This window comes from Epinephelus fuscoguttatus, linkage group LG17 (assembly GCF_011397635.1).
Source record: "Epinephelus fuscoguttatus linkage group LG17, E.fuscoguttatus.final_Chr_v1".
Lineage (NCBI taxonomy): Eukaryota > Metazoa > Chordata > Actinopteri > Perciformes > Serranidae > Epinephelus > Epinephelus fuscoguttatus.
In genome coordinates, this window is record NC_064768.1 from 25,568,348 (window position 1) to 25,596,342 (window position 27,995).

The window sequence follows — 27,995 nt, forward strand, 5'->3', positions numbered from 1 at the left end:
TCTTAGACAAGTTATCTTTTTTAATTTTTTTTCTCACAAACAAAGTTTGTTTACAAAAAGGAACGTCGAAAATAAAATTGTACCTATCTATTGCATGTCATGCTGGCAGTTTAAACTACATGCAAAAACAACAATAACAACATTGATAATAATCATTACTGTACAAAAAATGAGGGGGAAGATATGAGGCAAAACATCTCAAAACCAGAGGAAAAACACTTGTATTGGGGAATAAGGAGAGTTCTATAAAAAGGGTGTTTTGTTTTATGCTCCAGATGGAGTCATGTGTTTGTACATGAGACATAAACCAGGGCACAAGACTCCACCCGAGTAGAGAGGGATGTGTAAAACTGCATAGAAGCAGAGAAGAGATTCCCTGCTCTAAAGACTGCGTTGTGAAGAAGAGTAAATGAAAGGAATAGTAAAGATGACTGTGGGGTGTGTGCTTGAAATACAAACACACACACCCTCACACACACAGTTAACCTATACAGTGTGAAGCCCTTAAAACAAAAAGTCATGCTTCGTCGTCAATGTGGAACACAACACAAAAGAGAAAATACATGAATTTTTCACTGAACCTTATAACCTCTTTTCAAAATCTCTTTGACTGACTTGCTGTAAAAAGTGATATCTGAGGTATATGGCTTCATTTCATCTGTCAAACTACATGGAAAACACTAAAGAGAGAATGATTTGTATTTTTCCAGAAAGAAAGCAGGAGGTGAAGAATCCCATGGCCACTTTGAGCCACAGATATGCCAGGAGCAGGTCATGTAGAGAGACAAACACTTTTCCAATTCATTACCAAACACAGAGCAGAAAGGAAGGCAACAGGAACAAAGCAAACTTAATGTTTGAAAAATGTTTCAGGCTCAAACATGAGATGATAAACAGAGTTGGTCTGTGGAGACACTGGTGTCAGGGACTGCGGCAGTTGATGCATATATTCACTGTGGATGTGGGTAACAAGTACAGAAAGTTCAAAGCATGGATGCAACTTAACGTGTAATTTTTAGAGTCAATCAGTGTCCCTTTTTTTTAACCAGTGCACTAAATTTATCACAAGATTTCAGGTGCCCCATCTACATGAGCAGTGCTTGAAATCAAGTTTATCAAGAGTCCCTTGACGAAGTCGGTGGCATCTGTCGGCATCACATGGGCTGGTATGCGTGTTGTGTGTGTGGAGAAAAAGGTTCCTGGTTGGGCTCATTCAGTGCTGACCTGCGTGACCTGTGCGTCAGCTGTCTGGTTTGTGGACTGAATGAACATCGGTTGGGTCAGCTCCTGTCCTGCTGGCATTGTCACCTGCTGGATCTGATACAACTGCTGTAAAACAGAGAGAGACAAGAGAGGCTGAAGGTCCAGGTGTTGGTGAATTTTAATGGTATGACATCTGATTACATGGTTTTATACACGGTGCTATTTAGGCTGTTTCTAAAATTAAATATCTTATCTGACTGCATTAAGGATTTTAAGGATTCTAAGGATTTTATTCGTGATTTTATCATTGCATTTGTGTCCAATTCTGATTTGTGGTTTTCTGTCTGATGTTATTAGTCTGCAACTCACTTTTAATGCTGCCAGTCTTGGCTGGTACAGTCTTGAAAGTTTTCTTGGTTAATTTGAGGTCAAATTTAGTCATGCATGATATTGACACTGTTGAAGGAAACTGGTCCAGACATGACAAACAACCACAAAATGCACAACAGCTAAAGGGCTGATAGCAACAAATTGAAAAGACACCAATCAGCTGAAAGAGGGACTGTGGCTTCAGACTTTCTCCACGGAGGGAGCTGCATTTAATCTTTCATGAGTTTACAATGAGGTACAAAAACTGTGGAAGGTCATACTGAACACTGTTTGTAAAATACCCATCTTTCTCTAAATCTTGAGACACACATGACGTGAACGGGCTGTGTTTCCTTTATTTAGTACTCTATTGGATGGATGGCTTCAATTATACTTTAGTTCATTTAGTATATCCTCCAGACCCTCATCTCACAAAGCTACACATGATCCCTCTATCATTATTATTCTCATTACATCATTTATTTATTTATTTAATTTGACTTTATGTTAATTTTTACTTTTTATCTTTTTTCTCATCATGTATAGATATCTGTGCTGGTATGAAAGTTAAATATTCTGTTTCCTTTTTCTATTACAGTGCACAGAGATTCAACAATTCAACTGTTTCTCTTTCTTCAGCAGATGTTTAACAGATTATCTTTGGAGTATGTGTGACAATTCATGAGCATACCTATACTCTCATAATAATTTAGCTGAACTTGAACTATTCACTCAACCTATACAGCATAGCTTGAGTGAATAGTTCAACTGAGACAAAATGAATCAGTTTAATTGTTGAATCTCAACTAATAGGCTAGTGACAATGTTACAAATGTTCTCTAAACTATCTGTGCATGGACTATCCAGATAAACAGCTTTGCCACACTGGATATGTTCGTTGCATTTGTTACCTGTCCATCAGTAAACTGGTTGAACTGCTGCTGTCCTTGCTGTACCTCTGCCTGTGTGATCTGAAAACAAAACAAGTTCAATTTAATTATGTAAAATACTTGGTTATCAGATATTTTGCTTTATAGATGCTATTTTTGTTGCTACTGTAATTACCTGCTGGGTGTTGGCAAGAGTCTGAATCTGTCCTTGGACCACTTGTGCTCCAGACACAGGCTGAGCTAGACGGATGTATTGTAGCTGGCCCGTGTTTAGCTGCACCTGCAGTTGACCAACACAAGGGGGAGACAAAGTTTGGTTCGGAGCAAAGGTCATTCCAACACAGAGGTCACAGCCATTTTCCTTCTCTGGACAACAGTAACCAGAATCATTCACTTTCCGCTGGTGAGTTAACAACTTTGCAAAACTCACGTTTGATGATTTACATCAAACGGTGGAGAATGGGTTATTGTCTAAAAACTTGACGAGTTTATCCACAGTTTTAGCTTCTTTGCTCCATCATCAGTTCCTCCCCTGACTCCTATAACTCTGTTGTTTCAGCTTTTTCATTTTTTTTCTTACCGGGATTTGCTGGATCTCTCCTGTGTTGGTGATGATCTGCTGCATGACCTGCATGGTCTGGCCTTGGGGTTGAGCTGTCTGGGCTTGACCCTGGGCAGCTTGGACAATCTGTACCTGCTGGCCCTCACTCACCTGCATGGCCACAGGTGCACTCTAACAGAGAGAAAAGAAGAAACAAAGAAAAAGAAAGACAGACAGAAGTTACGCATTAGTTGCTGAGCAACAACTGGTACAGGCATGTAGTTTATGACTGACACAAAGGACCAGGAAATCACTAACTTCCTGGGAGTAAGATTTTAACCAGCACCATGAAACTTGTTTTCTTAAATTTTGAAAGTCTGTTAAAGATCATCAGGCAGGTACTAAGATATGGGCACGTGAGACGACAACGCAGCCTTCGAGACCTCTCTTTGTCTCCTGTCTGTCACACTATCTAGGAGAGGCCACCTGATCTCATGCTGGGTTCACCCCTACAGGCCTCAGTCACCTGAGCAGGACAGAGCATGTAGGCTGCGGTCACCTACAGGGCTGTGGCAACACGTAGTGGCCTCTGTGTGTGTGTGAGAGAGGTTAGTGAATATATAAATGCACATGAGCATGTGTGTTTACCGTGATGGGTGTGCCCTGTGACTGCACCTGCACTTGCTGTAACTGCTGCATGGTGGCACCTTGCAGCATCTGATGGCCCAACAGAATAGAATGAGAAAATGAGAGAAAGACACACAGTGAGAAAGCAGCGATTGCAACAACTTAACACATGAATGTAAGCATGTGTGGAGTGTGTGTAGAGCTTGAAGGTTAGAGCAGCATACAGTGACATATAAGCAGCAAATGACATTTAATGACATGTTTATGAATGACAAAGAAGCTGCGGTGAAATGCCAGAAACAGGTAAAAAAAAAAAAAAAAAATCATGGTGGAGTTTGGAGAGATTCTGAAGATGCATACACATTGACATTTACAGCAGCTTAAATAATGTCAGCTGTGGTTTCATAAGCACTTATCTCATACTGAGAGTATTGGTGACCTGAAAAAAAGGGCAGAATTGGCACAACAGCAGCAACTAGTCAACCAGTTGTCTTCTTTTCTTTCCTCATTCTTATGTATTTCCGGCATTCCATAGACCAAATCTGTTGTACCATACATGGCATGTGCCTGAGAGATAGTGGCAAGCTAATAAGACCTGTTTTACACCACAAAATATCTATAATGTGACCTAAATACCATCAAGAGGAATAGTTGAGATTGAGCTGGTCGACAACAAAACAGATACCTTTCACATTCAACACAAAACTGAGGGAAATTCTTAAAATAAGCAGGTTGCAGTAGCTGTTCTTACATGCACAATCTTTCATCACTCTGACTGACATCAATCTGATAAGAGATTCCACCTTGACGCTGAATAAAGTGATCTGAAAAGATGTGTGTTTACATGCGCCAAAGCATTTAATCAGAATATGTATTTTTTCCACAGCTACAAAATACAGATGTTCCCTAAATTATCGGGAGACTTTACATTTTAACGACATTCCCTAAATGTCTCGTATGCAGACTACTGCTGCTGGTAGCGACAGACGGTTGCTCCTTTCCAGTGACTCCCTGATTCAGCCTGTAACAATGTTATGTAAGGCTGCAGTTTCGAAATCAATAGAAACATTCATTAATCAGAGCACTCACATAAGAACGAAGCACAAATAGAGCGCTAAATATTTTTGAAGTTATGAACAACTCCTTGTCAAAATCAGCAAAGAGAGAGATGTGCAAAAACAGTCATGTGCGGGCCCCTGGAGTCCCCTTCGTCACCCTATGTTATCCCCACGTGGGGCAAACAAGCACAGAGAGAATATATTCATTTTAACCAGAGAGAAACGATTTGTGTAAACAATTTATGAAAAGACTTAACATCTCTTCTGATTGACATAGTTATATGAGATATTTTATTCTGGTTGGGCTAATTAGTCTAGTCCATGTAAAAGCACCTATTGCCAGAGGGATTGAACTGAAGCTTCAAAGATTCCAAGTTTTTATTTTATCTCAAAAGCGCTTCAACAAACCAAACATCCTTTTGAGGGAATTTAAAGCTTTCTCCATTTCCTCCAGGCCCACTTTTTAAAGCGCTACCCTGTAAATAGCCTACAATGGAGTCTACGTAAGGTGAGTGTCAAACTGTGACCTCCCTGTTCTCAGCGGGGACTGCAGCAGTAGCAGTGCTAGTGAATCAGGCCAGGTCTAAACGAGTATGACAGCTCAGCTAAAGGCAGTCTGCTGAAGCAGCATGAAGCACCACAGCAGCCCAACAGCATGGCTAAATGACATGCAGAAACCAAGCTAGAGAGAGAGAGAGAGAGAGGGAGAGAGAGGGAGAGAGAGAGAGATAATAAGAAAGAGAGACGACTGAAAGGTGCATGTTTGATATCGCACTGACTGATATAAACAGTGTATGTGTCTCTTAAGTGAGTGTGAAAGAGAAGCAGAGTGTGTTTTATAAGTGTGTACTGGGGACTTCTGAACTAACTGAAACAGTGAGAATTAATTTAAAAAAAAAAAAACGTACTTGAAGTGTTCAGCGAGCCTTTGATGATGATTTCTTTGAGTTATTAAAGGTCCAATATTGTATAAAGTCATATTTCTGTATCTTTTTTTATTATAAAGCAGGTATAGGTGCTAAAAAATACTGTAGAAGTATCAAAACACTGCACAAATGCACAGTGCATATACAGAAACTGTGCCTTCAAACGAGCCATCAGGACTTCCTTAAAGTTGTGATGTCAAACTACACTACATCAAGGTAAAAACGACAGCCACAGAGCTATTACAGTTATTCCCCCGGCTGCAATGGCGGTGCAAAAACGCCAAGAGTGCAGATAAGGAAGACCTGGAAACGCTGTTGAATTAGAGCAGCTTGGGCTTATTCAGGAGGGGGCTTAAAGAGACAGATGCAAAACGCAGCGTTTCAGACAGAGGGTGAATACAAGTGTTACAGCACAGACAGTGTGAGAAAATAATGTTTTCTTTGAAAGTGTATATAAACATATTCTAGTAGAAATGCTACATATAAGTATGACTGAAACTGAGCGTAACGTGAGTGTTTTCTGTTTTTCTGCTTATAAGGTATAACACACACTGCCTACTATATGATTTCAGATACTCAACCATGGCTCACACTCTCTATGATTGATATGTGTACATTTTGGAGCACGGCTCGACAGTAACTGTTGCCAGGTTGCCATGGGAACCATTTTGAGAAATTGGCAATCAATCATGGTCTTTGGTTGCTATCAGTGGCTACCAGTTTTAACATAAATAGGGAGAACAAACAGCAATAAGTGCACCCCAGAAAAAACATGTTTAATATTTTTTGCTAATACAGTTAGAACCAAAACCAATACTGAATGTGCATTGATGCATTTACTTGTGTGCACACATCTGTTTTAGAGATGGGGTGAAGAGTTCGACTCACCCGTCAACTTCACAAATTAATGTGCAAACTGATTCAACTCACAAAGAATTTTGTTCAATTTCTGTAATAAAGCTTTTTAACATTCTTTGCTGTTGCACTTTCATTATAAAGCTGACGTATATCCACATAGTAATCAACCACTTTTACAAGTTAGTGCTGAGCTCTGTGTTGGATATTACGAAAATAGACAGGGACTGACTACACACATTCAATCAGTTAGTTAGGTTAATTGTTTGTGTATTTGTTTATAAACATTAAATTTCCACTGGGATTCATATAGGTAAATTACAGAGAGGGAATTATTCGGCTTCCTCTGCAAGGTTACGAGAAAGGGTGTGCATCTGAGTGTAGTTATGTGCCCTGGGTGTGTTCTGAGGTTCAGTTATCCCTGCTGGTTGGACTACTGAATGTGAGCTAAGACTAATATCAATAAAGCCAGGTGTGATGAGCCAAGTAACAAGCCTTCTGCAGCATGATTCCAGGAGGGTGGAGTTTAGAATGTGCTGCTTAAACTACTTGGCAGTGGTAATCCTTCAGGTGTCAAACAAACACACATGCACTCAAACACAACAGCCCTTTCTTGAAATACAGTGCAGGCTTCATTAACTGGTAATTTGTGTTTCTGTGCAGTGAAGCTCTCAGCTTCAGTCTGTGTGCTTCTCCACATTGCCCCTATGACTGCCTAAAATTTTCACATCGAGCTGTGGTTTCATTTAGTTGGTGCTTCTTTAAATCTTGGTGTGTGTCCTTTGTAGAAAAACCCTGTTATGAGCTCTTCAATCAAGCTGTTAGTAATACCTGTCCTTGCTGTGACTGAGCGATGATGATCTGTCCAGGCTGGATGGTCGTGGCTGTTTGTGCACCTGGCTGCTGGCCCTGTTGTGTGCCCTGCACCTGTACAGCTCCAGGCTGCTGGGCCAAAGTGAAGTAGTACTGCACTGGCTCTGCTGGGGCAACCGACTGGCGCATCTCCTCCTGCGGACGACACACATACACACGCATCGAAGAGGGCCTATCAGTCCATTACATCTCCATAAATTATTTTTGCAGGTGTAACGGTAGAGGAGGGCAGGTCTGATAAATAACTGATGGGATGTGGCTGGGGAAGAGTAATGTAATCTGGACATAAGATCCATTGCAAGCACCATACTGTTCAATACCATAGAGTGCAGGCCAGGAGGCATCAGCCAAAACAATTTACACATACACAAAAAAATGAGTACCAAACATTTGTGGCTCTACTGTAATACAGGGAGGGGTGGGTAGAAACAAGTTTCAAGTAAAGCACAAGTAAAAAAGGTACTTTTTCTAAGAAATGAGTACTTTTCATGTTCCCTTTTTAAACTATACTTCTAATCTTTCTTCAAAAATATTTCTGAGCAGATAATCTACTTTCCTGCATTTGTCATTTACAACTTCATTATAACTGGCAGATTAAGTGTGCTCCTAAATCAATCATCTAATGTCGTACGCTAAAACAAAAGCATTGTTGTTAGAAGAAATAGAGTGTCCTCTTTCTCTGTGAATTTACAAACAGTTAAGTTAGGCACGTTAACTCCGAGTATGGTGCTCTGAATAAATGCAACAGCATTTCAATTTTCCAAACGATCCAGTTTGTGCCAGAGCGCGCTCATTACATTTACAGTAATCCTAACAAACTTTGCAACACTCAGATTAACAGGTTTCTACACATGACATTGGAGTTAAACTATGAATGGTCATTAGAAGAGGATGAATGGATGGAAAGAAGTCTGGATACTTCAGTGCAAACCTCCGCATCAGCTCATATGACATCAGCCTATGTTGCAACGCACTGTCTGATCGAGTCGTTAACTCATCAGTATCCACACATGCGGCCAAAGAGACTGCCGACAGACTCTTATTTCACTGGTTGCACAATAATTGGAAACATATCGATAAATGTACATGATAGAAAATAGCTGGTGTGTGGTAACATGATGAACTACACAAAGTAGCAGGCTAGTGTGCAGGACTGTTTATGTGTTACTTTGCAACAGTCCAGTCACAGTCCAACTGCGGGAATCGTTTGTGTTGGTGCAGCCAAATAAATGACTAAATAAACAAACAGATCATAACTTGTTGCCATTTATTAGGGTTGCAACAGTAGGAGATTTTCACAGTACTGTCTTAGAAATTTCACAGTATATGGTATTAACATTTTCATTATCAGTTACAATGACCACAGAATTATTTTTTGGTTCAACAACAGCTTTTTTTTTTTTTTTTAATAAACCTGAAAGCTTTTTACATAATGGAAGTATGTGTAAAAACTCTGACAGGCAGTCGATGAGGAAAGGAGATGCACATGTGCAGGGGAAATTGTCCGTCCGGTTGCATTTTATTTATTACTGTAGATAAGCAAATGTACACGCCATGATGATCACCTATTTTCATACCACTGTACTCGGTTTCATGGTGTGACGCTGCAACCCTCCTGTCAACTAATAAATTGTGCTTGTAGAACTGTTGTGTAAAAATCACTAAATATCAGTACAGCCGCACTCTGTCTCGTGTTACATCCTAGAGCCTACCTGCTCTACTACTGTTTTTCATTTTGTACTGGCCCACACACCTTAAAAAAATATTGCATGGAATGACAGTGTACTTTGAGTAAATTATTAGCTCAGTACTTTTTTACTTTTACTTGTGTAATTTTCTCAAATAATAATTTTCATTTTTACTCAAGTCATTTTTTACAGGAGTAATTGTACTTTTACTTGAGTTTAGATTTCCAGTACTCTACTCTCCACCGGATATAGGTATACTAGAACTAATAATGTGCCTGTTATTGATTTATTTATGTAAACACTCTCTCTGGCCACAAAAATGCGGTGTCAGAGTTTGCTGACATTCAGTTTACTCAGCAAAGTTCAGCAGGTTAGATACTTGCTGGCACGGGAGCTTGAACCCAGGTCTGAGAATTATCACAAATTAAATTCTCAGTAAACACTGACCTGTGTCATTCTGTTTTATAACTGACTGATGAGCAGGGCTTCATCTTGATGAGGTTTATCCATCACCAGAAGCGTAAACACCCTTCTCCCAGCTCCATGACAACACAGCTGAGAGTGTAGGATGTTTACATGCCTGGAGACAGTCTACTTGACACCAAATTTAAATATCTCACTCCTCCATCTGGTATCCTACATTTCTATCCAGTACATCAATCTCTGACTTGAGCAAAACTTCAGTGCAATGTGCTGCTTTCTGTTGATTTTATCCTTATTGATTTGGTCCCTGGTAGAGGTCGTATTCGAATGCTTGATGAAGTTGTGCTTTTCTGATACTAATGGTACAAACTGGTGTCATCGAGGTTACTGTTGGCTGTCAGAGGCAATAAGATGCTGCAAACATCCGACTGAAAGCCCTCGCTGTCCAAACCCCAGCTTCCAGTCAAGGATGTTTACAGCACCTTCAGGTTGCCAACAATGGAAAAGCATCTGAGATCAAGACTCTCTTTTCCCCCGTGCTTACTGTAATGTGTAAACAAATTGTTCTCTCTAGAAAGAAAAACTCTGAACACCTTATGAGACACCTGCTGTTTGCCTCACTGTGCAGCGTGTGACTTCCTACCTGTCGTTTAGGCGGCTTCAGGTCATCCCGCGGCACAATGTCGATCAGGAAGTCAAACTGGTCAAACTTTGTTATTGCCATAGCGATGTCGTTCCTCTGTAAACACAACAGACACAGAGGGTCAGGCGATGAGGTCAGACTTTAATTATGCTAATTCAATATATGCAGCGACCTATATATAAACATGCCTCAAGGCCTAAGGTCAACTGTCCCAAAATAGCCACACAAGAGGCTACTGTGGAATTGAAATTAAGTTCCCAGTAGGGCTGTAACAAGCATTAGCTTTGATAACTGAGCTCAAAGGAAGGGAGGAAAGGTTTGGAGCTAAATACCAAGTTATATCTGCCGCCGGCCCCACCGCACCTCATTGCCCTCACACTAATCATGGCCCTCCCCCAACTTATTTAGCTGAGCTAGCATCTCAGCCACTGTGGACTTCAATTTAACACACCACATCTCCGCTAGCATGTCAGCTAAGGATAACTAGCAACTTGACATGCCCTTCTCTCCTTCTGATCGGCTAGTACTCATTACCTGGGACTGGTTGACGTTAAGGTAAGAACGTAAGGGTAAGCCCAACAAGAGGCAGAGTCAGGCAGTGGGATACACACAAAGGGCCCCCAATGAACTAATGTGCATACATGGCCGAACTGTCTACCACAACAAATCACAAAAAAAAAAAAAAAAAAAATCAGACAGCAACACACACACAGGTGGCGTGACTTCACTCTACGCTCAGGACACCATAACTCCATTATATCTTTACATAACAAACAGCAGTTTGCAGCAAAATGAATGCTCTGGACCCTTTAAACACTCATGAAAATAATCATTTGTCACAATGAGTTACATTTAAGTACAATAACAGTCAATTAAGTAAAAGGGAATAGTAATGAACAGTCACCCCAGCATCACAGTCATAACCCTGGATATGTGTGATGGCTGGAAATGAATAAGAATGACGCCTTCCTGCCCTCATGAGCACAGGCTCCGCTGCTATACGCCTTCCTATATCCACAGCAGTGTGCTGTCTCTGTGGAATTTTCCACAGGATATTGGCTGTCAGGACCCCCCATTGTGGCCCTCCCTGCACTCAGGGCTATTTATAGTAGCTTGATTAATATCTGGTAACACCAGGTCACATCTACACTTGTTCTATTGATGAGTGTTGCTATGGTGACCTCAATTGGCGTGGCCTCTTCACAATGGGACTCGGGTTCTGCATGTGTGTATGTGCGAACATGTGGAGACGGAGGGTGATGTTTTGTCTCACTTCGGCACAAGGAAATCACACATTCATGAGGTTCAACCGTCAACACTGACTTCATACATCATCTGTGGTGTAAAATGTAATTAACATGTAAATCTGCACAATTATTGAAGCATCTATTTAAAGTGTGCGGTGTAGACTTCTAACACCTGAGAGTTTCGTGCTAAAAAAAGGACTCCGAGACAAAGATAAGCCAAGACAACAGCAAAGTGAACACACTTCCAAAGTAGGTCTTCAATTTAAGACTCCTCCAAGACTAACTACGATGAGAGCGATTACACTGCCTTTTTTTCCCAGTCTCTTTTCCTACCTGCGTTGGCGCGTGCACACACACACACACACACACACACACACATCCATGGGCTGCTAATCTCTCAGAGGTATGTGAATGGATAAAGTGGACTTAAGGGCTTTCATGTTCTGCTTCACAGTTTTCCCCTCTTGACATCCAGGTGAGACTCTTGTCTGATTTTCCCCAACAGTTCCCATCAGCGCTCTCATGTTCTCTGCTTCCCTTTTCCCCCCCTCACATCATTCCAGAGTCCATCTTATTCAACTTTGGGACAGCAGAGCAGGCAAAATGGCACCGGAGGGAAAAGTGGGTCAACGGCACCCGCCTGGCTTTGCTTTCAAAGTCAATGGAGGGATAGTTCTCAAGGGGATGCTGGTATGGGGCCTCAGCTTGTATATGCACACAGACACACACACAAGCACTCAGACACACAGCGAATAGAAATCAACAAACTAAAAGGAGACCCAAATGATGCAAGGGTGTGGGAGAGAAAGGTAGTAGAAATGTACGGGAGGAAGAAAGAGGTAATGTAGTTATTACAGTAGATGGATGTGACAACCCCAACAGACAGGGTGGAAAGAAGACAAGACAGAAGACAAAGGAGGAAGGGGTAAAAATAAACGGGTGAATTGTTTTCCTTTACTTAAGCATGATCTGATGAAGGTAAAACACACAGGGTGGACTTGGAGGAGTGAAAGAGTGGCAAGACCAGAGTTTACAGGTCTCTTTAAGTATATCTGACCTGTAGCGTGCGTCTCTTATTGTCCTCGGTGTGGATCCATGCTCTGAGGGTGAGCTCTGTGATGAAGATCTGAGCTGCCTTGGCAAACAGGACCGGAGCCTCTGCACTGATCATCTGTAAAGAGGAGATGAGAGGTACACCTGCTTAAATACACGTGTAGAAAAACTTCAAACACATATCAGCTATGACATGAATCAGGACCTGGGTGACAAATGGCTGCAACACATTCACACATGGTGCAAAATAAGCAGCACAGACACATAATAATTAATTTATATGCTAATTTGTCAGCTCAAAACACTACTCAAACAGGACAATATTGTTCAGCTGGAAAATGTCATCATTACTCACCAAAACACTTGAACATTTCTATTCTTTTCATCACAGCTGTGGGTTACCTTCAAACCTTTGTTTGTCCCTAACAACACCTCTTCAGCTGTAAAATCACTGCTCTGCAGGCCTCTAGTGGAGAATTGCTTAGCCTCGCACTCCACTTCTTCATTCTGAGTGGCAATGAACTCTCAGACCAAGCCACAAGGTAACATGGACATGAATGTGAAATTAAATGCACAAGGTGGAAAATAATAATGTCACTCACATGCACACATGCAGTGAAAGCTGCTGTGTCAGGGCTGACAGAAGGGTCCTGTCTTCAGATATGTTAGTGAGCTCCTGATCTCTTTACCACTTTAAGCTACAGCTTAACTAACGGGATAGTGCTCTTGACACGGCACATTCAAGCCAAGCCCCACACACACACACACACACACACACACACACACACACACACACACGTTTCACAGCTTTCTCTTTAGAGACTATGACCAGTCCTGGCTGATAATCTGGTGTAATGGGGGTAAAATAATCACTCCTTGTGCCTTAACTGTCAAGTTCAATGTGACTGACAAATGTTGGGAGATGAGATCCTGAGCCGATCTGAGAGACTGTTGCTGGTATCAAGGTGTTCTTACATGTGGCTGCGTTACAAAACAAACAATAAATTCCAAATGTTTTTTACCCAATTGCTGTTCAACATAAACCACAACTTGCAGCAATGTGGAATATATCTAAATCGTCAACTAGTGGCGAAAATCTTTGCAATGTGGAACCATATTAGCAATGAAAAGTGGCTGCATACAGCTTCACACAGCTACTTGCTCCACAAACTGCTCTGTAATTTCACTTAATGCACACTGTTAATACGTTTTGATGTAAATCTATTTGATATAAATAATGGACTTCTTATCAACAGACACTGCTGAATGCGCAAGAGCTGATAATATTTTTCCATTATAAAATAAGTCCAACAGGCCATTCAGAGGCGCCAAGTGGTCTAAACACAACAGGCAACAGGCCAACAACTTGATAGAATACAGGCACAAAATTAGAAAACATTATCAGTCAGGCATTAAAATAACCAAACTTTTGTCTAAAATGGAAGTAAAATCAGAAGCATTTTAACAAGCATGAACTCACAGGAGCTGCAGCCACGAAGTGCACGCATCCACAACTCACCGACACTTGTCACTAGTACAAGAATGCCTCTTGACGATAACCAGTTCATGAGTTATAAAAGGAGACAAAGCAAAATGGTGTCTGTGTGTGTCTATGTGTGTGTGTGTTTCTAAAAGTTTGGTCATGTTACATGAATCCGCTTAGATGTTACGAGCCTTTTCGTTGTACACCACAAAGGGTGGAGAATATTTTTAGACAGACCAACAAACTGACCAAGCGACAGACCAAGCAACCTATAGAGCTGATGGTCGCAGGTAAAAATCTGGTTCAAGCTACACATTTTTCTTATTTTTGCTTATTTTTCCCCCTTAATCCTATCTCTGTTATTAAAAATGACAAGCATGCTGAATACAGGGTTCCTACACATTTGGAATTTCAAATTCCATACTTTTCCATACCCTAATTTCCAGACTTCTCTGGGGTTTTTTTTTTTTTTTTCAGAGAATATGCGACATCTGAGTAAATATATCAGTGTATGATATTTCACATCATATTTAATTATTCTTAATAGGCGATTGTGGCCAAGTACCATAATGGCATGCAAATAAAAACTCAGGTAAGTTCAATGTCTGGGCTGAGGCAAAAAGGTTGGGACTCTGGGTGCAAGCGATGCAGTAACGAGACGTCTGCGTTTTTTCCTTTCATGTGGCTCAGAATCGCCTTCTCCCCCATGTTGGCGATGTCAAATGATTTCACACAAAGCTTGCATCTAGCTCTGTGTGTGAATTGGGAATCTTTGGCCAACCAGTATTTATATACGGTATTGTCAAGCCATCCATTCAAAAACTTGCATCTACACATTGTGAACCACGTGAAACTCGTCTTCTTGTCGAAGGTGCAGTGTTGGAGTGAAACTTGATACCTGGGGGGCTGGAGGAGGGTCATGGGGCAGTGGACTGGACATACCACTTGTCAATCAGGTAAAAGGGGCGGAATGTTTTCTGAGACGTTTGCTCTCACACAAACTGTGATTGGCCCGGCATAAAATACGATCCGGATTGGTTAAATTATTTTTGGAAATACCTAATTTTCTATTTTAGAAAACAGTATTTTAGAACAGTGGTAATAGTCTGGAAACATAAATATTTTCCATACTTTTTAATACCTGGAAATTGATCACATTTATTTCCATACTTTTTCATACTTTCCATACTTGCGTAGGAACCCTGTGAATATGAATGGAAGACTTTACAATTTTACCATGATATTATAACATAATAATTATAGAAACAACCAATAATTCACAATTGCCATATGCTCTTATAGTTTTGGTTTGATTTGTAGTGGATTTAATTTCTCATTTTAATGAAAAGAACAGTACTAGAGCTATGTGGATTCTTTTACTACACACCCCCTCCTTCCAGTAACAATTATTTTCTCAAAATGGTCAGTTATTACGGCTGTCCTCTTACCTTGACATCCTCATCCAGCTTCATGATTTTCTTGATTCGAGCAAGAGGCAGCTCCTGCACGCGGAAATCCTTCTGGAAATAACGGATGGGTGGTCAGTGAGAGACACAGAACAGAGCACAAAAAAAGTTGTGCCTCAGTATTTGCATGTGTGTAAGTTTGAACCCATATAAAACCATTGAATCTTAATATTAATTTGGCTGGTGTGTGTGTGTGTGTGTGTGTGTGTGTGTGTGTGTGTGTCTGTTTCAGTGGACAGCGTACCACAGTCAGGTTCCTGATCTCCTCCATGACACGAGGCCAGAAGGACTGCAGGGTTTGCTGGGCATCGCTGCCCCCGGCTCCAAATGCATCTGCGGACATCCTCTACTCTGCTGCATCAAGGAATGACAAAGGAGGCAAGAGGTAGAAGCAAAAGGTTACTTATTAGAAAAAAATAGAAACAATGTAATGAGTCAAGACACTTGAGACAGATCATTCAACACAAGACACCAGGACACAGAGTACAGTGTCAGTCTAAGCCAGGCCTGTGCTGCCCAGAGCTCATGCCGTGTGTCAGAACCACATGGCCTATAATTATAATACAGTGAAGTCTAAAATAGAGCCCCGACGGGCGTCTATTCCTGTCTTTGTGGGATGTTGACATGCCCAGGAACCCACCACCACCAGACTGGCTGCACACTCCCTGATTATGAATGGCTCACCTTCGGCACATAGCTGCAGTTCCTTTACAAACACAAGCATGCCATGTGCAAGTCACTGCTGGTGACCCCACGCACTGAGGACAATGCTGAAGCCACAGATCTAGAAGACCAAAGTGTGATTGTGTCACAGAGAAACAATGTCCTGACAACAGCTGCATTCTAGTGTTTTGAGGGATGCACATGTGTGTGAACCCACACAGACGAATTCTTGCAAACTAAACAAGAACTGTACAGTGAAATAAACCAACTGTTACACACACACACGCGCATGTAAAAGCCAGTGCTTACAAGGGGTCTGACGGTTTGAAAGAGGATCCAGCAGGTTACTATGGCATGCCAGGAATCTGCTGGGGGAATATTGGCCTGCCTGTCTGAGCATGCAGGGCTTGGAGTGTCTGGATTGCACTCTTTCACTCTCTCCCCTTTTCTCCCCACCTCAGTGAAAAGATTCGCCAGAAGGAAGAAGAAAGAGAAACATGGGGGGGCAGAACAAGAGATGAGTGTGTAGAGCTACTCAAGAGAGACGGGGTGTGTTTGTGTGTGTTGTTGAGGGAGGGGTAGTGCCTTGTCCAGTTCAGCATTAATCCAGCGCTAAGACAAAGTGCCAAAGGCTTTAACACGGGGAGGTAAGAGACAAACAGGGCCACAGTCAGACTGCTGTGCAAACTAGCTATGTGGGTCAAACAAGACAGAAAGAGGGAGACGAGGAGAGAAAGAGAGAGACATGACAGAACAAATAAAGAGAGTGTTAGGAGAAGGGGGGGGGTCTCCTCTTTATCTTCTCTTTCTTTTTTCACTCGGGGCCAACAAGCATGAATGGCTCCAGCTCTGGTCCAGCTGACAGACCAATACAAAACAAAAGACGGCCTTTTAGGCACTCCATCTAGTGTCTCCCCCGTTGCAGCGGTGTTGTAGGGGATTGTTCTGAGTCTGGGTCCACATCAGCTCCTTTACTCCAGGAGCATTTAAGTGCAGTTGTAAATATTTCACACCAGTAAATCACTAATCCAGAATCCTGGATTGATTTTTGACAGGAGAGATTGCTTCTCTGGCAGTTGTGGGAGTTACTGAATAATACAGAAGAAGCACTGCTGCATCCTGTTCTGTCATTCAGTTTTCAACAGAGAGTAGCCTAAATCAATGAGACAGAATGGCAGCGGGGGATGGCTTTATATAAATCAATCAGGCAGCTTGTAGCTATGGCGTGCCGGGCTAGTGATTGACCTTGACAATGTCTCCCCTTCTCTGTCTGACGCTTCAGTGTCCAGTTGCATTTCAAGGTTGATTGAAATCCTGCAGTCACTAGAACAATCCCAGCATTCCACGGGGCCAGAATGACTGATGGGAATTGTAGTTTTTCTCCTCTGCCTGATGTGTAAACTGACCTCTGCCAGTTCTTGCATGACCTCTGTGTACTCAGCAGCACCATGACCATGCAAATATGCTGAACAAAAGAAGAGCAATGAGAGCCATTTGTGTTTTTTCCAGCTAAACAGCATTTCATCACACATATCAGCACTTGATCTTGTGATAATTTCGAACAAGACAACCTTGTGTATCTGTGTGCGTACTGTCTGCCAGCTTGTGCGGTTCTCTCCAACTGGTAGTCTGATAAGACACAATAATTAGGCAATACATTTAGCAGCATTACAGACAACCATCAGGCTAATTACCATGGTAACAACACTGTGGCCCAGAGGAAACAGAGAAGGATAGGGGAGTTAAAATAGCGAATGATTCAAGTGATTTAAAAAAAAAAAAAAAAAAAAAAAAAAGTAAAACACACAGGCCACCCAAGCTCCTTCTGCTCTCACAATTCTTTTAAACTCCTGTCTTTTCTTTTAAAACACTGAGAGAGCGAGCTGTTATTAAATCACACATACACCCCAACCCCCTCACTCTGACCCCGTGACCTTCAATCTAAATACACAGCCACACACTAACCACAGCAGCAGGAGGGGGGGGTGCAGAGGAGAAGTCAATATGTGAGAAAAGAAAGCAAGTGTGACGAGAGCCAGGCTGAAGCGTGAGAGCGGAAAAGTGAAACGCAGCTTATTGGAATAAGAAAAGAGGGGTTAAGTATCAACATGCCTTTAATGTTGCTAGTTAGTGTGCTCTACCTACAGTACACCAATATTACAATATTTCCCAAGGCTTTGTATCAATGGAAAGTTGGCGTGGGAGGCCGCTGATGTCAGACACACAAGTGCAGAATATAATTTCTTCTACTGACTTCTGCAACACCTTCTATGGTTCAGGTCTAGTCTAGTCAAACAAATACTCTGAGTGGGGCTATTCGCTGTGCAAAGAAAATCGATTTTGAAACTCCCCGAAAGTTAATAAATGTCAACATTATAAAAGTTGTAAAAAGTAAAGAGGTTGATGTGGACAATGAGAGAAAGCCAGTGTCAAGACTGCTTACTATAGTACTATTTGCTTCTGTATTTCAGTTCTCCATCTATAGGAAGTGTTGAAGTACTCCTTAAATGGAAATCTATGCTAAAGAATTTGTTAAACCTTGGTGGTTCAGTTCATTCCTTAAAACGTATGGTCAGCATTGTAAGTCGCTCCAAATAAAGAATCAGATGTGGTGGACACATTGAATTTTGATGTGAGCTTGCTATTCTGGATAATACTGTGTATCATTGTGCTGTGATGAACCTGACATCTCTGCTGTGTTGTTCTAAGCTGCCACTGTATGCTATATTAGGGTACATTGTGTTGTTTTGCACTGTGCATCTCTCCTCTCCTCTTCCCTGCGGCTCTGTTGTCCTTCATCAGGTCATTGAGACAGAGAGATGCCGGTGTTGGGTTTCCTACCAGCTCTGCTGTGTGTGTGTGTCTTTGAGGACAAATGTGATGCCTGTGCTTTGTCGACACTGTCCAACACAGCAACTTGCTCTTCCTCCTTCAGCGGATCTACATCTCTCTTCCTGTCTCTTCTCCAGTACTTCCCATCTCTCTCTCTGTCACCCGTGGGTGTGCGTTTCTCTCATGCTCTGTCTTACTTGCTTTCACCTGATCCCCTTCTTCCAACTTCTCTGAGAAAGTCAATGCTGCTCCGCTTGCGGCAGCTGAATCAGCGCTAATGTTGTTCTGCCAGCCCAGTCCTGCATCTCTCCGTCTCCTCCCTCCCTCCCTCCCTCCCTCCCTTTCTCTCTCTCTCGCTAAACTGGCACGTCACATCAAGTGGCCACTCACAGCAGCATCAGCAACTCGCTCCAACTCTGACATCACACCACTTTACATGAGACTTCAATTCCTGCCCAAATAAACCTGATAGCAGCGTAGGCAGAAGACCGGAAAAACAACAAGATGGTATCACTTAGACTTATGCCTATTCATTTGAGCTTTAGGATTAGTAAAGAGCAAAGAAAGGACAAAGTTTTCAGTGACTCAGGCATCCAACACAGGCACTGTCATAAAACAGACAGTACAGGTAAGCAGATGAATTAATTGGTCTTTGGTTAAGGTGAAATGTCCTGCAGTTAATTGCCCCCTTAATGACCTGACTGATGGTGTAAATTGATCCTAATTTTGCTGAGTGCACTTGATAGGTAATGAGGCACAGCAGTTTAGGACAAACTGAAGGCCGTTTGAGGCCGAAGAGTGAACTTTTCCCCGAGGTGTTTCAGTATCACATTGTCATTGTGCTGAAGAAGAACTCATTTAATCCCAGATCTTTCCCTGAAGCAGAGCTGACACTTCAGATTGTAGCAGATGTGCGCTGAGACAGCCTGACCCACACAGAAATAAAGGGGCATACATTGTGTGAAATCCATGTGTATAAGTGTGGCAAGCAGGGTTGAAATGGTATGAGATTTTCATGGTACGATAACCATTTCTGTTTCACAGCATATGGTGTTACACAACTATTATCATCATCATCATCATCATCATCATCATTATTATTATTATTATTATTATTAATTACAATAACCTTCAGAGGAATTTAAATAGAAGTTATTTTTTGGTTGAACAACAGCTTTATTATAATCGAAACTTAGAACCATTTTTCAAACAAAAGTTTACGTCAATAGTCTTACAGGCAGTTGAGGAGGAAAGGAGCTTTTTGTTTTAAAACACTGCTGATAAGCAAATGTATACGGTATGATAATTGTCAATTTGACCACTTCAACCTTAAAGTGGCAAGTGTTATTCACACTTGTCTGCGAATTTTTGAACCTGTGTCACAGAATAACTTTCTCTTAGAGTCCCTCAGCAAAATGACTACATTTAGGTCATGTCCGCTATATTTAATTAATTAATCAATCTAAATGTGAAATACTGTGAGAAAGGGTTTTTTAAAACTTATTTTGCAATGCTCTTTCAATCTAGTAAGACTGTAACATGGAAATAGGCAAATGATGATTTGGCAGAGGACATTTTCTTTCCCCATATTATGACATTAAAGCAACTTCACACATTGTAACCCTTCATAGTTGCTAAGAGTTCAAACATCATGCTGTACAAAGAGCAAACATGTAACCACAGGGAATTGTTACCACAATGTTTCACTGTAAATTATGAAATCAACTGAAAGACATGTTTTCATGTAAAATATTACCAGCTATGGGATGGGTGTTGCTACACTGGCATGTCTAGCAAGAGGTCAACTTTCCACATGCTGCTGTGTGAAACTGTCAGTGATGCAGAGTAGGCAGTTCTGCAGGAAGGTCACTAAAGGTTAAAGGTTTAAACTGAAGCAGAAAAACAAATGCAACACAACTTGTTACTCTAAACAAGGATATATCATTGGACCACTGAGAATCTTAACTCAGGGTATAACATACACTATGTCAGTTTTATTCTGATTTACTACACCTAAATAGATGGCTTATATACAGCCTTGGTAACAAATGTCATACTGGCAAACATTCATTTCAAATGATGGCCATAAATCAAAGCGAGTATATTTACAAATCCTGAACTATTACAGTGTTCACTTTCATGAATCCAATCACAAATACCACACAGAAACAAACTGGCATGGTTACAGCATGCAGGGTAAATGATCTACTCAGGCAAAACAAAAAAACAAGAAGTTCCCAGCCAGGAATTACAGATTAACTACTGGGACATGCACAACATTTTCACAGATGTTGGTGCAAATGTTTTGTGATTAAAAAAGAACAGAGGGGGTTATAATGACGGACGTTCCTAGCTGTGACCTGCAGTGCAACATCCCTTTGACATGGCTGGACCGAACCAGCCAACCAAACAGCCCCTGCAAACTTTGCCCTTGGTTCTGCTTCAAGCCAACTCCAGGAAGTGCTAGTCACTGATCTCCCAAGGTCATTCAACAGAGGAGAGAGAGAAACCAGAGAGGGAGGAGGGGGAGAGAGAGAGAGAGAGAGAGAGAGAGAGAGAGAGAGAGAGAGAGAGATGAAAGAGAGAGGGGGAGGGAGAGGGGGGAGGATAGAAAAGGACAGGTTTTTCAACTTTCACTGCAGCACTTAAGTGACCCCAGTGGTTCAGGCTGTGTACTTTCTAAGAAGCTTAATAAAAACATCACATACTGTACATATTAGCTATGTTCTGTATCTCCCTTTGGGTTTCGCTTCCTCTCATCTCCCTCTACATGTTTCCTTCTCAATGCTGACAGAGAGACTGCAGGAGCCAATCTCACATTCCTGTGACCTTCATCCAATGCTAGGCCCAGTCTCTGGCGTCAAAGTAGGCAGGGCTAAAGCTACCTGCATATTAAATGCTGGAACACAGCTGACTCCCCCTGGCTGCCCACACTGTCTTTAGTGACAGTGTACACATGTAAAAAACACAGGGGTGGCAAGGGCAAATGAGTGAACGCACAGCGGTAGTGGTCACCTTAGTGATAAGCTGAAAGGCCTAGCTATTTCTAAGTGGTTGGCATGTTTCATTTACTTCTACTTTCCACCGGTGTGCCTATGGTACTCTACAGGCCACAAATGATATTCAAATCTCATGCAGACAGCAGCCAACCCTGGGATTTGGCAGCAAGGGCTTCAACTTAAGAGTTATTTTTAGTCTCCCTCTCTCAATCTCTCACACTCTCTCTTTCCCCATCGGGACTTTGTTTTGTCAAAGGCACCAATGGAAACTTTCAATTAGGGAGTAAGGGAGGGGAGAGAGAGGCAGTCGGAGGCAAGTGAGAGAAGAGGCGCCCTCCAAAGATTCCATCAGAAGAGATCAGATCAAACTATTAGCCTACTCTGTCCCTGAAGCTGACAGGCTGACAGTCTGTCCCATCTGGGCGTCTGGCACTGTCGGGGCGGGGGCCTGGGGGGTCCCGGGGTCACTGAAACCAGCTGCACCTCCACCCCTGGGGACCCATGACACCAACAGCGACAACAACACAGAGAGATATCCTCTCAGAGTCCTCCATATACAACAAATCTCCTTTCAACATGGATGCCATCTTTGCCTCTCGGCTCTGCGTCACTGTCTGGCGCTAGCGTGTAAACAAGGACGTCAGGGGGAAAAAACAGGGTCCAGACCACTACGGTGAGGCACTGCGGCCAAAGACCCCCAGGACATCAACACCACCAAGACAGTGAGGAACATCTGAGCACAGAGTCTGGCAGCCATGCACTTACATGCAGTCCATCACGGGGCACTGGGTAAGTGTTGACGTGCGTGTGCATGGTGGTCCAAAGTCAAAACACAACAAGTGACAGCTAACTCTACATTGTTGCTTTGATAATTCTAAAAAATACAGAAAGCATGCAACATGGACAAAAATCTCTCCTTTTTCTAACCACAGTTGTTTCTTTAAAAAGCATCAATGCTGTACTGAAGTGACAACTGAAGGACATGGATGAGACCTACACACACAAAGCGCACAACTCCAGTCTCCCAAGGAGAGTACTACAGGACAGGAAGGGGAGGGGGATTGAGGACGGCTGTAAAGGACAGACACTGTCTCATCACTGCAGAGCGTGATGGAGAGAGACACCAGAAAGTGAACAGAACCGCACATTTTCTTCGCAAACTCAAAGCCGAACCAACTTGACAGGTCTTTTCTCTATGTGTGTGTTTTCAGCGGTCAGACTTACCCCTGTGCCCTTCATGGTGAATGGTCTGCCCTGCTGGAGCAGAGCAGAATAGAGGGAAACAGATAGCCCTGTTCAAGTCTCCTTGAGAGCAGCAGCGGCAGCAGGAAGAAGAGGCACAGAGGCTGACAGAAAAACTCTCTCAAGCTCCTTCACTTCCTCCAGTCTCCTGATCGTATCAACAGACAAAAGGCACTCTGGCTCCGCTGGACGGCTCTAAAAAGGCTCTCAGGCTGGACACACAGAGGAGCAAGCCCCCCTTCTTCTACCCCTCCCCCCTTCTCTCCTCCACTCTCCCTTTACACATTGCCCCGTCTCCTTCAGCAGCCCCCCAACGTCCTCCTGCTGCCTCAACATACAGCCCCGCTCCTGTTTCTCTTCTGACCAAGTCCTCTCAAGTCACTGACCTTCTCCCTCTCTCTGTGTCTTTTTTACTCCCTCACCCCTCTCCCTCTCTCTAGCCAGTGACCCGTGCGTTTGTCTTTGAGCTGACCCCTGGCCCGGCGCAGAGAAGGGAGCGAGAGGGAACAGAAAGCCAGCACAGCAGCAGGCAACAGCGCAACAGCAGGCAAACAGTACAGCGGCACTCCCGACTCACAGACAAAAATCTCTAGCCTCCTTCCCCTTTAACATTCAAGAGTAATCAATCTAGCATGCTACATGATACTCAAACCCCGCCTCACACCCGGCTCCCGCCCCACTCTGACACTTGCAACCAATGAGAAGACAAGGTCCTCCTATGCCATTGGACGCTGCACACACCAGTCAGCTCTGACACATCCCCTGCTCCTCCCCTTTCCTCCGCCCAACCCCCTTTTACCGACAGCCAACTTCCTGCTCTAAGTTACCTTGAGCTGCAGGATAGGGGTCAGGGAAAAGAAAAGAGGAAGAGAGAGTAAAGAGGAGAATAGGTGAAAAAGAGCAAACAAAGTTGTGGAAAGCTCTCCGGGGAGTGCGTGAGGGCGTGCTGGTGGTGGCTTGCCTCGGCATTGTTTGTCCTCGGGCGGTCCCTGCCTCTCCTGCTGCTGGACGGATGAGAAAGGCTCCACGGGCTGCTCTCTGACAACTGCTCTCTGCTTATTTACAATGTCAAACTAAATGTCTCCCTCCGCCCCGCCTCCTCTGTGCCGCTACAGGCTGACAGCACCGTGATGCAGGCAGCCACGCTGGCCCTCACTGGCTGAAACAAGTGTCAGGATGGATGCCGCATGTTGCATCCACATGATTTAAAGTACAAAAGCATACTAGGCAGACTCGCTGTCTCATACGTGTGCACAGGTATACATGCACATCCACACACACACACACACACACACACACACACACGTTTTGCCCTTGCTTTCTCATTCATCCTTGCTCACAGTCACAGGTACACACTGCACATATCTAGCCTCTAACCAGCCTACTTGTTATAATGAGATTCATTGTACTGTTAATATTATGCTAGAGGAGGAAATAAATTGTCTACACGCATGGCCTCTCATTATTCTCTTAGAATATGAATTAGTTGAGTTAGACTTTATTCAACAAATAGTCATGACTCATGGGAATAATTAGTTATGCAACTAAGCAACCACAACCTTAACTCAATGAAAGCCTGTCAATCAAATTTACACAAAAACTAATTACTGCTAAACAGATCATTGTAAAGCTTTTGTACAACATGAAGACAAATCAGCTGACTGGAGAGCAGAGAGGGAGAAGAGGTAGAAAAAAAGAGTGCATTTCATTCTCATCCTATTTGTGGATAAACAAGACTTAAGAGATATGGGTGAAAGTCTGTAAACAAGGACATTGTTGTCTTGACCCCAAAAAACTACGCTCACAGCAACTTCCACAATTAAAACGTCATCAAAAAACCACGTCAGCAATGTCATACAATGCCCTTTTGTTCGCTTACCACTGGTTTAAGGTGCATTCTTTCTGCACAGTAACCTTTACCTTAGAGCACCAAAGCATGACACTGCTGCTCATGTGCACAACTCGTATTTTATGCACCACCCACTGCATATTTCCACATCTAATATGCAACTCATTAAGACACTTAAAGCTTAGAAAATAAAATGAGAAGTGTCAAATTGACAGTGCGATGGTTAATGACATTTTAGCCAGAGAAGCATTTAACTGATAAGTTGTTCAAAGTGTGGCGATATGACCTGAAGCTTTATGCTGCATATTACTGCAAATCCTGACTGTAGTGAGGAACACAACGAGCTTAAGAGAGAGAGAGAAAGAGAGCAAAACCTGCCCCATCAATGAAAAACTTAGAGGGGGAGGGGAACCGGAAGGATGGAGAAGGACAGAGAGGAGAGTTGTTACAGGATGGGAGGGGTAGAACAAGTGGAGAGAGGGCGAGAGAACGAGATAGAGACTCAAGAGAAACAAAGCTAAATGTTCCCTTTTCTATTTTTGTGAGGAGCACGGGGACTGGAGCAGGTACTACAGCCACCCAGTTAATGATTAGAGTGGAGCTGCACAAATATTAATCTCTCCGGCAGTTCTCTCTGTAGATGTATTCTGGCTACCCAAAATGCCACAGTAATGACACCTGGCAAGGTCACCGTACAAATGAGACCTTCCCATGACCTATGCTGCCCGTAGCAGGGACATGTTTGCTCTCACTGACGCTGTTTAGAGATAAACATACACCAGCCAGACTATGGGTTTCATAAACACACAGCACCCTCAGGGTAGCCAGGCCTAGCTATGCATTCACCCAAAAATTACAAAAACACATGCAGACAACACCTGCAAGAATAAATGGTTAGCTGACGGTGACCTAACTTATCCAGTCATGATAAATATATGCAACTGCTAGATTAAACATGTACGGAGAACAGTGGCGTAAGACCACAACATTACTATAACTCTTCTAGGTTAATAAAGTAAGCTAAGCTGTGGGAAAGGTTGCAAGAGTGTAAACTGCACACACAGGATTTGTCTCCACTGCTAACAATTAATAGGAAATGCTGAAGCACCTATAAATTGGTCTATTCACTGGGGATATAGCAGAGACATTGTGTTGTTATCTATACATCTTTAATGTGAAACAGGGTTCCCACGGGTCCTTGAACGCTTGTGAATGAGGGAAAGAAGGCCTTGAAAGTGTTTAAAAACATACATAGATATGGGTCATTGAAAGTGCATGACTTGATACATTTTTTTCCAAAAATAGAAACTGAGGTGCTGTGGATATTGTCTGTTGTCAACATCTTTCGCTTTCTAATTGAGCTTCTTTAAAGCCTGCTACTTCTCATTATAAAAATGTTCAGCACTATAACAGTAATTAATCTTTATCAGTGTCTCAAACTATGCTGTCTTGGGTCCTTGAATTTGAGTAGACTGTCGCTGAAGAGTCATTGAATTTATTGTTAAAGAGGGTGTGTGAACCCTATATTCAAGGAGGGCATTTCTGATAAGCTAAAAGCATTTATTTGCTAATAATTGATGGAAAAAAACAACGGAATGAAACACAAGTGTAGCTTTATGTTAAATGATATTGATTTGTTTTGTCAATGTAGCTTGATTTAACGCTCTTCTTTTATATTTTGAGGAATATAGGCAGGGTTGGAAATATGCATTAGCCAAATGCTGGTAAAATATGTAAGTGGCTGCTAGATTTGCTTCACTCACCAGCCAATAAAAGGTAATTTAATGTAGTGGCTGGTAACAGTTAGATTTGGGAATCCAGCATCCACAGTGGCAGGTGGACAAAAATAGTTCATTTCCATTCCTGATTATATAAGGTATACACATTAAGTTTTATCAAGGAGTGTTGCATGCTCTATCCTGGGTAGGAAAACAAAGACACATAAAATGTACATGTAGGTAACAGTGTTTTTACAGTGGGAGCAGGACACTTTGTTGCACTTTAACTGGATCGCTATAGCATACATAATAAGCCAGTTAACACGAACAAAGCAGCTAGCAGGAGACTGAAGCCAATGCAACATCCCGGGGTAGCAGACAGAAGTCAGTATTTATTTATCAGTGAGACAGCGGTCGCTAAAATAAACCTGAATATTAAAATACAATGTAGTGCTAAACCGTAACACATCGGCTGCTAAACACTTGGATTATCAACCCTCAACGCACATATTTAGCAACAGTAGCTAACGTTATGATAACGTTAGTCCCTGCCGACCGTGCTAACGTTAGTGAAGTTAATGTTAGCTTGTTGGAGATGCACACCGGTGACCGTTGTACAGCACCGAGGACCATTCGCAGTGTTCGTAATTTTTATCACCACTGGACAACGGGTCCTGCCATCAAGTGAAAGTTTGCAAAGCTTTCCAAAGCTAGGAAGAAGCAGTCTAACCAATAAAGACAACGTTTGGATCTGTCCTTCAGACCAATCAAACCTCGGACTAGATTCCACCAATCAAGGTTTTTAGGGCTAAGTTCGTTCTGCAACTGACGCCATTCGGGGCCCATTTGAAATAGCCAGTCCGTCTCACAATCACGCACACAAGAGCCAACATGGCGGACACATAGCATCAGTTTCCTGACCGCCCGTGATCCCTTCAGTGGGCCACCAATAAGCGCCTCAGAGAGCGGGGAGGGAAATGGCGCCTATGTTCATCTTCCAAAACAATCGTCTATTGGTCAAGAACAGCAAATGAAAAGAAGCGAAATAATTGCTCGTACTTCCACCCAACACGGACCTCTTTCTTGTAAACGTCCCACACACAAACGCATTTTAATTTCTTACTCACTTTGTTTAACGGGTTCGAAGTGAAGTCCGGCTCAGCGTATTATTTATTTTATTTAGCTAGCAAGGGGAAACAAGATGGCTGCTACTCGAACCGGAAAGAGTTGGGTGCTTGAACGTGATGACGTAGCGAGTACGTCCCCTGAGCAACGGCGTCAGTAACGAACCGCTCTTCATTTAATCAGACGTTTATTATTAAATTTGCTAAACTGAAATGGATGCGG

At 42.5% G+C, this 27,995-nt stretch overlaps 1 protein-coding gene across 14 annotated transcripts; it reads right to left on the reverse strand.

Moving 5' to 3' along the window:
- Positions 1–27,878, reverse strand: nfyc (nuclear transcription factor Y, gamma). Of its 14 annotated transcripts, none has more exons than XM_049603358.1 (11): positions 27,776–27,878; positions 15,590–15,699; positions 15,328–15,396; positions 12,401–12,514; positions 10,097–10,192; positions 7,301–7,477; positions 3,652–3,720; positions 3,043–3,195; positions 2,638–2,742; positions 2,484–2,543; positions 1–1,329 (listed from the first exon to the last, which is right to left on the reverse strand). In XM_049603358.1, exons 2-11 carry the CDS (start codon positions 15,686–15,688, stop codon positions 1,210–1,212), a joined length of 1,062 nt encoding a protein of 353 aa, XP_049459315.1. In that variant the 5' UTR covers positions 15,689–15,699; positions 27,776–27,878; the 3' UTR covers positions 1–1,209. The 14 variants fall into 14 exon arrangements, with proteins under 14 accessions (XP_049459315.1, XP_049459308.1, XP_049459318.1 ...); XM_049603351.1 differs by having other exon boundaries at positions 15,328–15,399; XM_049603361.1 differs by having other exon boundaries at positions 15,590–15,696; positions 27,776–27,867.
- Positions 27,879–27,995: the final 117 nt, after the last annotated feature.

Coding starts and splice junctions, on each gene's coding strand:
- nfyc (XM_049603351.1), bottom strand. CDS start 15,688: ATGTCCGCAGATGCATTTGGAGCCGGGGGCAGCGATGCCCAGCAAACC. Junction 2,743..3,042: donor GAGAGATCCAGCAAATCCCG/GTAAGAAAAAAA, acceptor GGTCAACTGCAG/GTGCAGCTAAACACGGGCCA. Junction 1,330..2,483: donor ACCAGTTTACTGATGGACAG/GTAACAAATGCA, acceptor TCTGTTTTACAG/CAGTTGTATCAGATCCAGCA.